Here is a 14,745-nt window from a genome sequence, read left to right on the forward strand (position 1 = left end):
TCAGCAGAGTGTGAAAGCACATGTCTATAAATCCTAGCACTGGGGAGGATGAGATAGGAAAATTTTAAGTCTGAAGCCCTGGGTTACATAGCAAGCTCCAGGATAGCCTGGGCTAAACATAACGAAATCCTGTCTTTTTCATTTTTAAAAACTGTTTCTTGGGCTGGGCGTGGTGGCACATGCCTTTAATCCCAGCACTCGGGGAGGCAGGGGCAGGCACATGTCTATAAATCCTAGCACTGGGGAGGATGAGATAGGAAAATTTTAAGTCTGAAGCCCTGGGTTACATAGCAAGCTCCAGGATAGCCTGGGCTAAACATAACGAAATCCTGTCTTTTTCATTTTTAAAAACTGTTTCTTGGGCTGGGCGTGGTGGCACATGCCTTTAATCCCAGCACTCGGGGAGGCAGGGGCAGGCAGATCTCTGTGAGTTCCAGGCCAGCCTGGTCTCCATATGAGTTCCAGGCCAGCTGGGGCTACAGGGAGACCCTGTCTCATAAAGACCAAAAAAAAAAAAAAAAGTTTCTTTTGTCTGAATGTGTGCACGAACATGCTGATAGCATACATGCAGAGGTCAGGGCCTGCAAGAATTGGTTATCTCCTTCCACCAGTAGATTCCAGGGATTAGACTCAAGTTGTCATGACTTGGTGGCAAGTACCCTTAACTACCGAGCCAATTTTGCTGGCCCAAGACCCTAACTTTAAAAAAAAAAATCCAAAACCTTGGAAGACAAGACTCAGCAGGAGAGTGATCAGGAATCCCTTTACCAGCACTCAAAGGGAGTGCTTGAAGGTGCCCAAAAGAACACAGAGAAAGTAAAGAGCACCAAAAGCGCCAAAGTGGTGGGTGCATTAATTTCGTGGTCTTCTTGCACCTCTTAGTAGCAAATTCAAGTATTCTGATGGTTCTGGGATACAGACTATCCATACTGGTGTGACACAGATCAAATTAGACTTAGCTCAAGAAGTCTGAAGAAGTCACCTTTCTTTTTTTGAGTCTTACTATGTAGACCAGGCTGCCCTTGAACTTACAGAGATCACCTTGCCTCCTGAGTACTAGGATTAAAGTTGTACACTACCATGACCCACCCTTATTTCTCTTTGTCTGTTTGTGTAGATAGGGCTTTGCTATGTGGCACAAGCTGGTCTTGAACTTTCAGCAATTTTGGTGTCTTGGCCTCTTGGGTGCTGAGATTATAGATGTGCACACCATGTTGGGCTCAAGTCGCCACTTTCAAGGGAGATGTTTTAAAATAGGACCAAAAGTCCTTCAGTCACCCACAAAACCAGACATGCAGATCTGGAGGACTGAACTGAGTGAAATGATTTTGAGAAAAAAAACAACTCACTGCTAAAATAAAATCAATGTTGATTGTAACTATTTTTACTAACTGTGCAATTTACAGGACAGAGAGAGGACTAATGGGGGGTGTGCTTGGATTGGAGCTGGTGAAATGCTTAGTCATTAGAGCACATACTCTGCCTTCAGGCAACCAGCTGTGAACGCTGCCCTCCACATGTGGCCCTGCAGCTGTTTGAGTGCTGTGGTCTTTCGGTCATGAGACATCTGCCAGTACACATTATCTACCACGGCCTGGATCATCTGCTGTAGGTCATCCACTCCATTCCCAGAGGCTGCAGGGATGGGAACAGCCCCATCCAGGTGGGCATCTTCTTCAGCCTTTAAATCAGAGACAACATGAAGTTTACTCATGTGTATTTTTAAAAGAGCATTAAAAAGGACAACACGTGCACACTCACACATAAGCACACATGCATTAAAAAAAAGACAGCAAAATCAAGTAATTCAGTTATCTCTAATTATCATTTAGTTTGTGAATTGCTACAAATTATTCCTAACAAAATGATCCCCATGAAACAAGATGGCTCAGCAGGTAAAAGGCACTCACCACCAAGTTTGATGGCCTAGTTCAATCTTGGCCACATGGTGAAAGGTGAGAAATGACTCCCTCAAGCTATCCTCTGACCTCCACATAGGCACCATGGCCTCTGTATGTCTGTCTGTCTCTCTCATTCATAAATAAGTAAAAATAAAAAATAAATAATGATCCCTAAAAGAAATCTAGGTTTACATTACCTTCCTAAGGTTGTTGAACCAAAGGACATGCTGTATCTGACAGGACAAATGATGATATAAAAAAGCCTGGTTTTTGGTGAGTCAAGTCACTAGGATAAACAAACCAGGATTTCAATTAAATCTGATCATTTTCTCTGCTCTTTAATTAATTGAAAAAATAAAAATCTCATGAATTAGTTTATGGCTAATGAGAAGAAACCATAAAATAATAGGATTAGTTTACTTCCACCTCCCAGTCTCCCACATTTGCAAAATAAGTCATTTACACAAGGACCTTGTAACGATGCAATTCAATATTTGAAATAAGGGAATATGTACATATAGAACCTTTGTTGAAACAACAGTAAAGATGAGGGAAGTGCTTCACATCAAACTTGGTTTATACAGAAAACTCAACAAAACCAAACACCCCAAAGGATGTAACTGTATTTCTTTTTCTCTAAATATTTTTATTTTATGTATATAAGTGTACTGCCTACAGAGGTCAGAAGAGGGCATCAGGTTCCCCAGAACTGGAGTTACAGACAGTTGTTAGCCTCCATGTGGGTGCTGGGAATCGAACCCAGGTCCTCTGCAAGAGTAGCCAGTGCTCTTAACTGCTGAGCCATTTCTCCAGCTCCAGCAACTGTATTTCTAATCCTAATTTTTCACATTAAATAAAAACTTAAAGAGAGCATTCTACAGTTCACTGCAGGAAAACTGACAGTAAGTGCTGCACACCATGGAAGAGCTTTGCTACTGAAGCAATTTTAATGAGAAAATCAGGGTAAGTTCCACAGCGCACCACATGGAAGAAGATAGAATGCAGACCAGCTGGGGAGTGACGTCCATGATACCAAGGTGGGTCTGAAGCCTGAGCCATGGGTCAGCTGGGTGAGAATTCTGGAGAGGTGTCAGGGTGTGACAGTCTTCATGGCAGAGAATAGAAAATAACAAGGGGCTGTCATTTGGTGACATCAATGAAACATGATGAGACTGCACAAAATCTTCTGTATTCTGCCCAGAAAGGCTTAGTCTTACAAAAACATGAGTCTTGTGTGGAGACAATTCAACAGTCAATAAATTGCCACAACCTGGCTACTTTATTATGTGCTGTGAATTCCTAAGCGGGCAAGTCACTGCAACTTCTACCCCTGAATCCAGGGCACTGGTTTTACAATATGCTGGCAGCATGTTCTAAGTCTCCAGGCAGCCTTCATCAAAGACATAGGGAATATACAAAAGTCCCAACCTGTTTTCTCAAAAGACTGACATCTTGCTGGCACTCCTCCTCCTCCCAATGTGTCTGCAAATACTCTTTCACATTCTCTTTGATGTAAGGAAATAAAGTGTCCTAGGGAAAAAAAAAAAATAGTATTAGGTTTTATTACCTGCATGACATGACCTGTGTCTTCTATAACCTCACCTTAACTAACTGTAACAAATTAAACTAACTGTAACAAATTAAACTGTAACAAATTAAACAATGGACCTTTCAAAAAATATTTTATTTTATTTTTAATGTGTTTGAGTGTATTGCCTGCATGTGTGTAAGTGCATCCATGCCATGCAATGCCTATGGAGGTCAGAAGGCATCAGATCCCCTGGAACTGGAGTTACAGACAGCTGTTAACCGCCATGTGGGTGCTGGGAATCAAACCTGGGTCCTCTGTAAGAGCAGCCACTTAACCACTGAGCCATAGCCTTCAGGGCTAATCTGGTCCTGTTTTTGTCAATCAAGTTTTATTAAAACACAGCCATGCTCATTTACCTATACTGTTTCTGGTTACTGTGAATGACAGTGACAGAGTTGAGATCATTTGGCCCACAAACCTGCCTGGCCATTTATACAAGTCTGCCAGGTCCTGAACTACAATGCTGGACCACAGATAGGCAATGCCTTATTCAATGCATACCACAAGATATAATTCAAACATCTACTGGTGTTCAGGCATTAACAAACATTTAAAGAAAAAAATACAAGATTACCTATAGAGTACCCTGTAAGTGATAAGGAGCTGGGCATGATGGCTCACAACTGTAATCCAAGTAAGTACTCAGGAAGCTGAGGCAGGAGGACTGCCTCAAGATCAAGTTAACCTGGACTATATAGTGAGTTCCAGGTCAGTATAGGGTACAAAGACCCAGTCTCAAAGAAAGAAATTTTCTTTTTTTAATTTTATTTTTTACATGTATGAAGAGTATTGCCTGCATATGTGTAAGTGTACCATGTTGTGCAATGCCTTCAGAGGTATGAGGGTGTTGGATCCCCTGGAACTGGGGTTGTGGATGGTTGTTAGCCACCATGTGGGTCCTGAGTATTGAACCCAGGTCCTCTACAAGAGCAGTTAATGCTCTTAACTGCTGAGCCATCTCTCCAGCCCCAAGAAAGAAGTTATTTGCAAAGTAAACACTCATAAATAACCTGTCAGTAACTCATGCACTAGGAATGTTTTTGCATTGCTCAAAATTGTATTTATTTGGCACTGGAGACTGAACCTGGGGGCCCTGTGCATACTAAGCAGGAGTTCCATCAACATGCCACTCCCTCAGCTCCAAGATGGTCGAAATGTCTAACTGTACTTGCAAATTATCTACATCTTTTCCAAATTATATAATGGTACAAATCCTATAATGGTATAACAATTTTTTAAAATATCTACTATGTACAAAGATAGGCCAGCTGGACCTTGGGGGCATGGATTAAAGATAACTAAATCCCAGTCACCACTGTCAAGGGGCTAGTCATAGCGAGTGGCAGGCAAACATATCATACTGTGGTGCAATGGCTAAGGCAAGCAAAGTGCAGTGGGATAGCTTGCAGATTCAGAGTGCAGTGGTTCAGCTAGTCTTAGGAGACTAAAAATTCCCAAAATAAGTATGTGCTCTATGAGCACAGACCAAGTACTTGCTGCAGAAGGCCTTACATTTTAAGCAAATCCTATGACTAAGTTCAAGAAGTCTGCTTAAATTCATTCAAATATCTACTAATATCTACTAATATCAAATATCTCCCATCCCCTTTTGGATGGGAGCTCACCATGTAGCCTAGGCTGGCCTCAAACTTGTAATCCATACATTCCTGGACACTGAGATTCCTACCACATCTGGCTAAAAGATACTTTAATAAATGCTACCAATAAGAAGTATATAGTAAGTACTTTTTCTCTCTCTCTTTTGCTATTTGTGACAGGATCTTGCTATATGTAGTGCAGGCTGGCCCAGAATCCCCATTCTCCTGCTTCAGCCTGTTGAGTAACAGAATTATAGGCATAAGCTTCCATACTCAACCTCCATAATACCCTTCAGTTAGCATTAAAACTTTTTTTTTTAACCTAGCAAGGGAGGGGAAGGAAAGCCTGAAAGAAATGACAATAGAACCAACATCTAAACCAACAGTTCTCAAACTGTGACTAAGAACTCTTAAAGAGTTCTGGGGACTTTCTAGGGAACCTGTAAAACCAAAGCACTTTCATAGGATACTAAGATGTTGATACTGTTGATGGTGCTAATAATAAACCTTTGGAGATAAATCAGTAGCATGACTAATTTAGCAATTGCTGTGAGTCACCTTTAGGCAAGTATCAACCATTTCTGATAATTTTTAATTTATGTGTATAAGTGTATTGCCTGATGCATGTAGTGTACCACATGCATGCAATGCCCTTGATGGCCCAAAGAGGGCATCAGATCACGTGGAACTGGAGTTATGAACCACTGTTAGCCACCAATGTAGGTGCTGGGAACAGAACCCAAGCCTCTTCAAAAGTAGCCAGTGCTCTTAACCACTGAGCCATCTCTCTAGCCCTAGTTCCTGATAAATCTCAAGAGAACTATGAAGTACACTGGGGCTGGCTTTGAGAGTTAATAGCCTCACCTCACTTTTCAGTTCACTCCCTCTGCTTCATGTTTGAAGATGTGAGCTCTCAGCTTTGGCTCTTGCCTCCAGGCTGCCAGGCCTCCTGCCATGATGGTCTCTTATCCCTCTGGAACTATAAGCCAAAATAAACTCTCTTCCATAAGCTGCTTTGGTCATGATGTTTTACCACAGCAGCATTGAAAATAAAAGTAAGACACCTGCACAAGGCCTGCAAATCATGATCAAGCCAATCAAACTTCCAGCGTGGATGGGAGAGGGACACGTAAGGACCCATCCTTAGGTGAGGAGCTGAGGTTGTTAATGCCTGCTGGGAAAGGAGTCGTGTTTTTCCTGCTGCTTTGATAAAACACTGACCAGAATCAACTTAAGGGAGGTCACAGCCCATCATTGAGGGAAGTGAGGGAAGAACTTAAGCAGAGGCTTGAAGCAGAAATCATGGAGGAAGGCTACTGCTGGCACTGAGGCTTGTGCCTTGCTAGCTTTCTTATACAGCCTAGGGCTACCTGTCTAAGGATGGTGACACCCACAATGGGCTGGGCTCTCCTGCATCAATTAATATTCAAGACAATCTCCCACATACACACCACAGGCCAATACGATCTGGGCAATTTTTCAGTCGAGGTTTTCTTCTCAGGGTGCCCCATACCCATTCACCCATGAGCATACAGGCAGCGCTAAGGAGACTCAGTGCATTTTTTTTTTTTTAAAGATATTAAGTTGGAAGGAGGATGTGTTAGGGAGAAGGAGGAGGGAGAGGGGAAGAGGGGGAAGAGAGAGACGGAAAATCACAGTTCCCAGTAACAGCCATTAGGAAGGAATAAGGTTAGGATGTGTAATCATTAATAGATCAATATAAACAAATCTTTGTCTTTTCAGTGTACACAGTTTTCCCTGAGACCAAAATAAAGGTTTAGGTACACAGTTAGAAATTACGTGAGGCGAGTGTGTGTGGTGTGTATGTACAGCTGAAGACTGAATCTAGGGCCCTGTGCATACCAAGAAAGCACTCTACTGGAGTAATACCCTAGTCTTACAATTTTTAAAAACATATCTGAAAACCAAAATCCAACTGAACTCCCAAATTAAACAAGGAAGTTATTGTGATTTTTAATAGTGGGATTTAAGTTTACCTCCCTTCACATTATTCAGATTTCACCTACCCTAACAAAAATAAAGAAGTCATTCATTTGGTGATTGTCACATGGCATACCAGTAAAACTCAAAAGCATACAAAACAGTGTGACATGACATTCTCCTGTGTATTTGGCAAAGAAGCCTTATTAGGCTCAATAAAACTCAGTCTTGATCTGAAAAAGGAAAACGAAGACCTAAAATCCACAATTGTTTTTCGTGCAAGATTCATTTTTATTGCTTTTCTGTCTATTCTGAGTACTTAATTTTCCTATTGTGTTCCACACCATAGCCCTCACTATTCCTTCCCTCCCAAGGTCTGTAACAGGATTGCAAAATGGCTCCCCACTTGAGAACACCACTGACAAGATGCACACACACACAGCCACTTCTCTTCTAGGAATGTATCGCAAGAACTCATAAAGCAATGTTGACTGCAATAATGGATCTAATGACAAAGACACGGGAAACAACCTGGAGCTTTAGCACCTAGAACATAAATGAAGCAGGGCATGTGCAAACTATGCAGCCAGGTGTAGTGATACACTCCTGTAATCCCAGCACTCAAGAGGTAGAGGGGAGGACCAAGGCGTATCCTCATCTACATAATGAGTTTGACATCAGCCTATGCTACTTGAGACCCTGTCTCAAAAGTGAAAAACAATCAAGAAACATCAATAGCACTTAAAGTTAAGGTGGTAAAGTTACATTTATCAATATGAATACAAACTCCAATGTAGAAATAACATCTGAATACAAAACTAGATGTATTTAATCGTATGTGATGTTCTATTTAAGATCCGAAACACATCACACCTAAATCTCGGTGGCAGGTGAATTGACTGTTCCATTAGCCTTTATTTCTTTCTGCCTATTGAAAATATTCCACAATAACTAATAAACAAGCCAACTGTGATCCTTTATCCCACACCTGCCTTTCTTCCTATAGTGCTCTGCCCCCATCATTTCCTAACTCTCAACAAATGGAAGCTCCCAGTACTTGAAGAGATCAAGTACTGAAAACCTATAAATGAGTTGTGCTGTTCCAAAGTCCAATTCCTTATTATCAGTTTTACTGGTACCAAGGACAACTCATGAAGAATAATAAAACCCCAAGTGCCCAGGTCTCTAACATCTATTGGAAGGGAGGTAAGGCGTAGACTCCAGGCAGCTTCCCAGGCTAGGCTTCTGCCTTTTCCTAGTTATATAACTCATCCTTACTGAGACTCAGTTTTCTGGTCAGCTATATCGAAATGGTAACATGTGGCAAAGTCATGGCAGTAATGAGAGGTAGTTTATGGAAAACACCTTAATCACTACTGTATCCTCTAGCACAGATATTTAAACTACACAAGAATGATCTCTGGCTCAAATCTGGTGATAATCATCAGTGGGAAATTCCCAAAGGACAAATCACAAGCATAACTGTGTTAGCCAGCTTTGTGTCGCTTTGACAACACACTCCAAATAACAACTCAATGGATGAAAGGCTCATTTTGATCCATGGTTTTTGGAAATCTCAGTGGTCACTTGGCCGTCACATCACATGAGGACTATGGCAACAGGCACGTGTGACAGAGAAGTCTACTCACCTCATGGTAGCCAGAAGCAGAGAGACAGGATGGAACCAGGGTTCCAGCATCCTCTTCAATGGCATGCCCCACTGCCTTCCTCCAATTAGATCCCATCTCCTAAGGTTTCCACCACCTCCCAATAGCACCGCCAAACACATGAGCTTGTGGTTTTACCCAAACCACAATAACCTATCTGGGAGTCAACATGTTAACCGTTCTACTTAGGTGAAAAAGTGTTACTGCACAGCATAAAAATACACAGTACAATTAGTGAAATTTTGAAGACTATCCATTCTTCAAATATATACTCAATGAGATTCTACGTAACACAAATAAAATGCCTTTCGGTTGCTTATTTAAAAAAGGCCAGCAATTACACTACAGTCTGGCATATACCATGACACATATGTATGAGTCTCTAAAACATGCTTTTTAATGGTAGCAGTATGGCTGGGGATACAGCCCAATGATTGAGCATGTGATTGGCTTGCAGGAGGCCCTGGGCTCCATCAACTCCATTAAATAGGAAAAGGGGGATGCAGAGATGGCTCAGATGGTGAAGGCACTTGTCACCAAGCTTGACGACCTGAGTTTTACTGCAGACCCTACATGACAGGAGAGAACCACTTCCGCAAGTTGTACTCTGACCTCCATACCATACACACTGAATAAATTTAATTTTTAAAAAAATTTAAAGAAAAAGCTAGTGCTTAAGATAATACAATACAGTGACATTTTTTAGGCCTAAAAAGTAATTCCAGAAACAATCGTAACTGTTTTGATTTCAGTTATAGCCCATTTATTGGCAATTTCAAAATACTCTGGAATGAAAAAAAAATACTGCAATTAACTCAGGATTCTACAAATATTTTTAGTGCACCAGGCATCTACAGGGTTGTTATGGTTTAGGAGTACATATGACAAAAGGTTATAGGTAGGATTATAGGTCAGTGGTAGAGTGCTTGCTTGGCATGAGAGGACCTAGGTTTAATTCCCAGGGGTTGGGGAAGGCTAGAGAACTAAATAAGTGTTTGCTTTTCAGGGAACTAAGATTAGACTCCTAAACACTGAAGGGAATACTATGTGAGCAGCAATTTATATTACTCTACGCAACTCAATGATGGCTCAAGGAAAAAATCCATTAAGACAACAAGATTTCTAACAATCTAATTGAAGTTGACTCGTAATGTTTAGAAGTCAAAATATGGGTGTGCATTATTATGGTCATGGTTGTTTTAATGAGGTCACAAAAATCAATAAAAATAAACGATGGCTAGAATATTTATTTTAATTCCCTTTGAAGAAAATGGATAATAAAAGATTTCTAATACTTGAGTACAGCTATTCAAAGAAACTACCTTAGATGGGCGTGGTGGCACAGGCCTTTAATCCCAACACCTGGGAGGTGGAGGCAGGCAGATCTCTGTGAGTTCAAGGCCAGCCTGGTCTACATAGTGAGTTCCAGGACAGCTAGGGCTACAGGGAGACCCTGTCTCAAAAAGCCAAGAAAAAAGAAAAAAAGAAAAAAAAAAGAAACTTTCTTAAGGGTTGGAGAAATGGCTCAGTGGTTAAGAGCACTGCCATAATGAAACCCACTGTTATTTACAATTCAATTTTAAAAGATTTCTTTAAAATATGCACTTTTTTTAAAGCAAGGTCTCACTTTAACCCAAGCTGATGTGGAACTCACTCTGGCCTTGAACTCAGGGCAACCTTCCCAACACAGGCCTCTGTTGTGCTGGGACTCTACCTAGCTCTATTGTCTACAACAAAAATATATAATCTTTTTAAAGATTACATTTATTGCCGAGTATGGTGGCACACGCCGATAATCCCAGCACTTGGGAGGCAGAGGCAGCCAGCCTGGTCTACACAGTGAGATCCAGGTCCAAAAAAATAAAAAAGATTACATTTGTGTGTGTGTGCGCACGCGCGCACGTTTATATGAGGGGGTGCATGTGTACCATAGCACTTGTGTGGAGGTTAGAGGAGTTGGTTCTTTCCTTCCACCAAGTAGATCCAGGACACAGAGCTAAGGTCATCAGGCTTGGCAGCAAGTGCCTTTACCCTGTTGAGCCATCCTTCTGGCTGGAAAATGTACAATCCTGATAGAGCACAAAGCTGGTAAAAACTAATTTTAGTTAAAAATGCCAAGCTGTGTGTCTGCACAAGCCTATAATCCTAGCACTCAGGGAGGCAGAGGCAGAAGGATCAGGAATTTAAGGTCAATCCTTGGCTACAAGTTTCAGACTAGCCTGACGTATCTGGGACTCTGTCTTAACAACAGTCAGATTCTTTATCTGTCTATTTTTTTGGCCAGTTGTGAGATAGGGCATTACACAGTCCAGGTTGGCCTCAAATTCAAGATTCTTCTGCCTCAACCTGAATGCTGAGATTATAGGCATATGGCACCACACCTGGCTTGTTGATAGTGTTTTAAATAAAGCTACTCTCCACAAAAACAGATGAAGGCTATTTATCCTAAGAGCGAAATTAGGGGGAAATAAATGCAACGAACAAGAGTAACAGTACAAGAGTAATGAACAGTCACCAGTGGCTGTGGCTGAAGTATTCAGTAAAACCCAAACTCCAATCAAAATGGTCAGACTTGTAGCCTCCAGAGCACAAACCCATATCAACACAGGTGCTACCCACTATGCTACAATGTATCTGAAGAAAGACCATGTGCTGATGATCCATGTTCCCCACTGGGCAGAAGCCACTTTCTCAGACCATTATCACTTAGCATCTCCTGTGAGATGAGCCTTCTCATCAAGTTTCCCCACAGTGTATTATCAAACATCTGTGGCCATATTAGTAGACTTAAGAAAGCATGCTTTTAATTTATACAGACTTTTCTTTCCTGAATTACTGGATGATAAAAGAAGCTTCTGGAGCCATTCCAACCTCGTTTCCTAAAGCCCTGGCTCTGGCCCAGACTGGTTTCCCTAGAAGGGCAGGAGGGCAGCTGCACAGACCCATGGGCGACATCACCTGTCTCCATGGAGCTCTGAAAGCACCAAGTCACATCTGTGAAGTGAGAAGTCTCACATCTGGAAACACTGGAACCTCCGTTACTCAAATGAAGTCAGAAGCTTCCTTAGCAGGAGGAAGCAAAACTGTCCTTTCTTCTCTAGGATCAGTTCATTATGAACCACTGTGAATCTTCCAGTGTGCTAACAAGCAGGAAGGGAAAGGGAGTGGATGTGAGTAGCAATTTAAATAATCTTGCCAAAATAGTGAACTTAACGCTTCTAAAAACTTGTCTTAAAAGTTTCATAATACTAAAGTTTTGCTTAAAAAAAAATTCACTTAATTCAAAGAAAGTGGATTATGTTTATTACAATAAGAGCTCTATACTGGCTCTAAAGACAAACATTTTATTTTTAAAGGCAATTTATCTTTATTTTTTTATTTTGTGTGTATTCATGAATTGCCTGCATGTATGCAAATACACCCACGTTGTGCAATGCCCTCGAAGGACAGAAGAGGACGTATGATCTCCTAGAACTGGAGTTACAGACAGCTGTTAGCTGCCACATTGGGTCCTGGGATTTGAACCTGTGTCTTCTACAAGAACAGTCAGTGCTCTTAACTGCTGAGCTATCTCTCTAGCCCTGAGACAAATGTTTTGAATGAGAAGCTATCTTTAAAAAGCATGGGAATGGGGTCTGAAGATAGGGCTTCAGAGTTTGCTGCCCTTGCAGAGGACTTGCATTCGGTTCCTCAGCACCCACTGGCAGCTAACATCAATCACCAGTTCCAAATGATCTGATGTCCTCTTTTGGCCTCCTTGGGCACTGTATGCCATGTTGTGCACATACATATATGCAGACAAATTTTTATACACCAAAAACTAAATAAAACTTAGTATCTACTGAATGATGACACTGCACAAAACAAAATAAATAAATAGCATGGTAAGAAAAGTCATGTAGGACAACTAGACACAGATATCAAGTAGTTCCTTGTGAATTTTAAAGAAAGCTACCTACCCCATACCAAAACATTTGTTTCTTTATATATATATATAAAAATTATAATTTTGCCTTTTCTTCCCCCTTCAGAAACAGTACTTCGGGCTGAGGACATAGTTCCGAGGCAGAAAAACTACCTGGGTTTACAACACCCAGGCCCAGCTGCATCCCCAGCACATGAAGGGAAGGTAGGATGAAAAAGGGAGGAATTTAATTCATCTCAAGCAGTCTCTGAGCCTGTTTATCTGTATTATTCATCCTACAGAACAGAGAGGTTGGAGGTTTACATTGGACAATTTCCATCACTTGACCCCTGCCTCTGAAATGAGGACACGTGCCACTGAAAACCAGTGGCATGACTTAATCAGTGTAGAGTGGGGCGCACCTACTGCTTCATTATTCCAAGCAGTTCAGCTGGACTAATGCAGTGTGGCTCAATACCTACCTAGTCCCATTTCTGATTTTTACAGCTTTTGTTATCAGAAGGGTTTTTTTTGGTCTTTTTGAGACAGGGTCTCCCTGTAGCCCCAGCTGTCCTGGAACTCACTATGTAGACCAGGCTGGCCTTGAACTCACAGAGATCCACTTGCCTCTGCCTCCGGAGTGCTGGGACTAAAGGCATGCGCCACCACGCCCCACCCCAGTTCCTATTTTTAAAAGCTCAAAAAAGAATATCCCTATCTTCTTTGAGTTGCAGAGATGAAACTGGCCCAGGTGCCCAGTTTCTAACAGTGGAGAAAGGGGAAGGAATTTACATTTCCTTGAATCCATCTAAAACTTCTTCAAGGTAAATCCTTTTAATAGACAACAAAACTGAGATTCAAAGAGGCTTTACTGTTGGCAAAGAACTCAGTTCCAACTCTATCAAATCCAAGCCTCACAGGCTTCAAGAGGCACAACTCACTAACAGACTCTCTGGGATTTTGATACCATATTCCATTTGAATATTTCTAACAGTGTGGATTCTCCAAGAGATTAGTGGGAGAGGGAAATGCATGTATGGGTGGGTGCATGTGCATCTGGAGGCCAGATATCAGTATTAGATGTCTTCCTCAATTGTTTCCCCACCTTATCTTTGAGACAGAGTAGACTCACTGAACCTGGAGCTGGCTGTTTGGCTGGCCAGCCCTTAAGATCCCCCTGTCTCTGCATTCCCAGTGCTAGGATTGTAGGTATGAGCTAAGCACTTTACTGACTGAGCCATCGCCAAGAGATTTTTGGACTTAAAAACAGATTTTTTAAAGTTAATCTGGCAGTTACTGTTCTGTTACTATTAAGTATATTCATAGTAATTTTGCCTCAGTAGTAGTATTTTCCCTCTTGTTCAAAATTGCAAAGTATGTAATTCTCAAAGTTGAAAAATCCAGCCCTAGGCACTTGTCTTTAATAACCTCACCATTACAATCATTTATAAAACCTAGGCCAGCGAGTTGGGTCAGCAGGTAAGGGTTCTTGTGGCTAAGCCTGACAACCTGAGTTTGACCCCCATAATCCACATGGTAGAAGGAATAGAACTACTCCCACAAGTTGTCCTCTGACCTAAATGCACACATGCACCACCCCACAAATAAATAAACATTTAAAAATTTTTAACTGAGCCTTGGCATGGTGGTACACATCTATCATCTCAGTGCTAAGAAGCAGACAAGCAGATCTCTGGGAGTTCAAGGCCAGTCAAGGGCTACATAGTGAGACTCTCAAAAACAAAAAAGGAAAAACAAATTTAACTGTCAAATCTTTAAAAATGTTTTCAGATCATATTCAACATTATAAATAATTTTAAAAAAAGAGCCATGGTAAGTCTATTTGCTGTGTAGCAAAGAACCAAACTAGTAATTTTGAACCACAGAGACTCCAAGCCTTTTCTTGGAAATATTACACTACAGTCAACTTTTTTCTTTGGAGACAGGGTCTCCCTATGTAGCCTAAGTTGGCCTAGAAACTCACAATTCTCCTGCCTCAGTCTCTCCAGTGGGGTGGCATTACAGGCTTATGTCACCATGTCTAGCAAAAAAAAAAAAAAAAAAAAAAATCAGCATGACACTTTCAAGGTCATTTTTAGACATGTGTCTAGTGGCTAAAAGTTTTCATGGAAAGATGCCCACA

The 14,745-nt window shown here is 41.3% G+C and overlaps 1 protein-coding gene across 3 annotated transcripts in view; it reads right to left on the reverse strand.

Annotated features, from left to right (window-relative positions):
* Enoph1 (enolase-phosphatase 1) overlaps positions 1-14,745 on the reverse strand; it is a 32,708-nt gene that overhangs the window by 11,737 nt on the left and 6,226 nt on the right. For all 3 annotated transcript variants that reach the window (XM_008846874.3, XM_008846873.3, XM_029570318.1), the window contains exons 2-3: positions 3,330-3,431; positions 1,479-1,681 (exon numbers count right to left, since the gene is read on the reverse strand). In XM_008846874.3, the coding sequence (XP_008845096.1) occupies positions 1,479-1,603 (125 nt within the window). In that variant the 5' untranslated portion in view covers positions 1,604-1,681; positions 3,330-3,431. The remainder of the gene's footprint in view (positions 1-1,478; positions 1,682-3,329; positions 3,432-14,745) is intronic.

This window comes from Nannospalax galili, unplaced genomic scaffold (assembly GCF_000622305.1).
Source record: "Nannospalax galili isolate Female #2095 unplaced genomic scaffold, S.galili_v1.0 scaffold763, whole genome shotgun sequence".
In the NCBI taxonomy this organism is placed as follows: Eukaryota; Metazoa; Chordata; class Mammalia; order Rodentia; family Spalacidae; genus Nannospalax; species Nannospalax galili.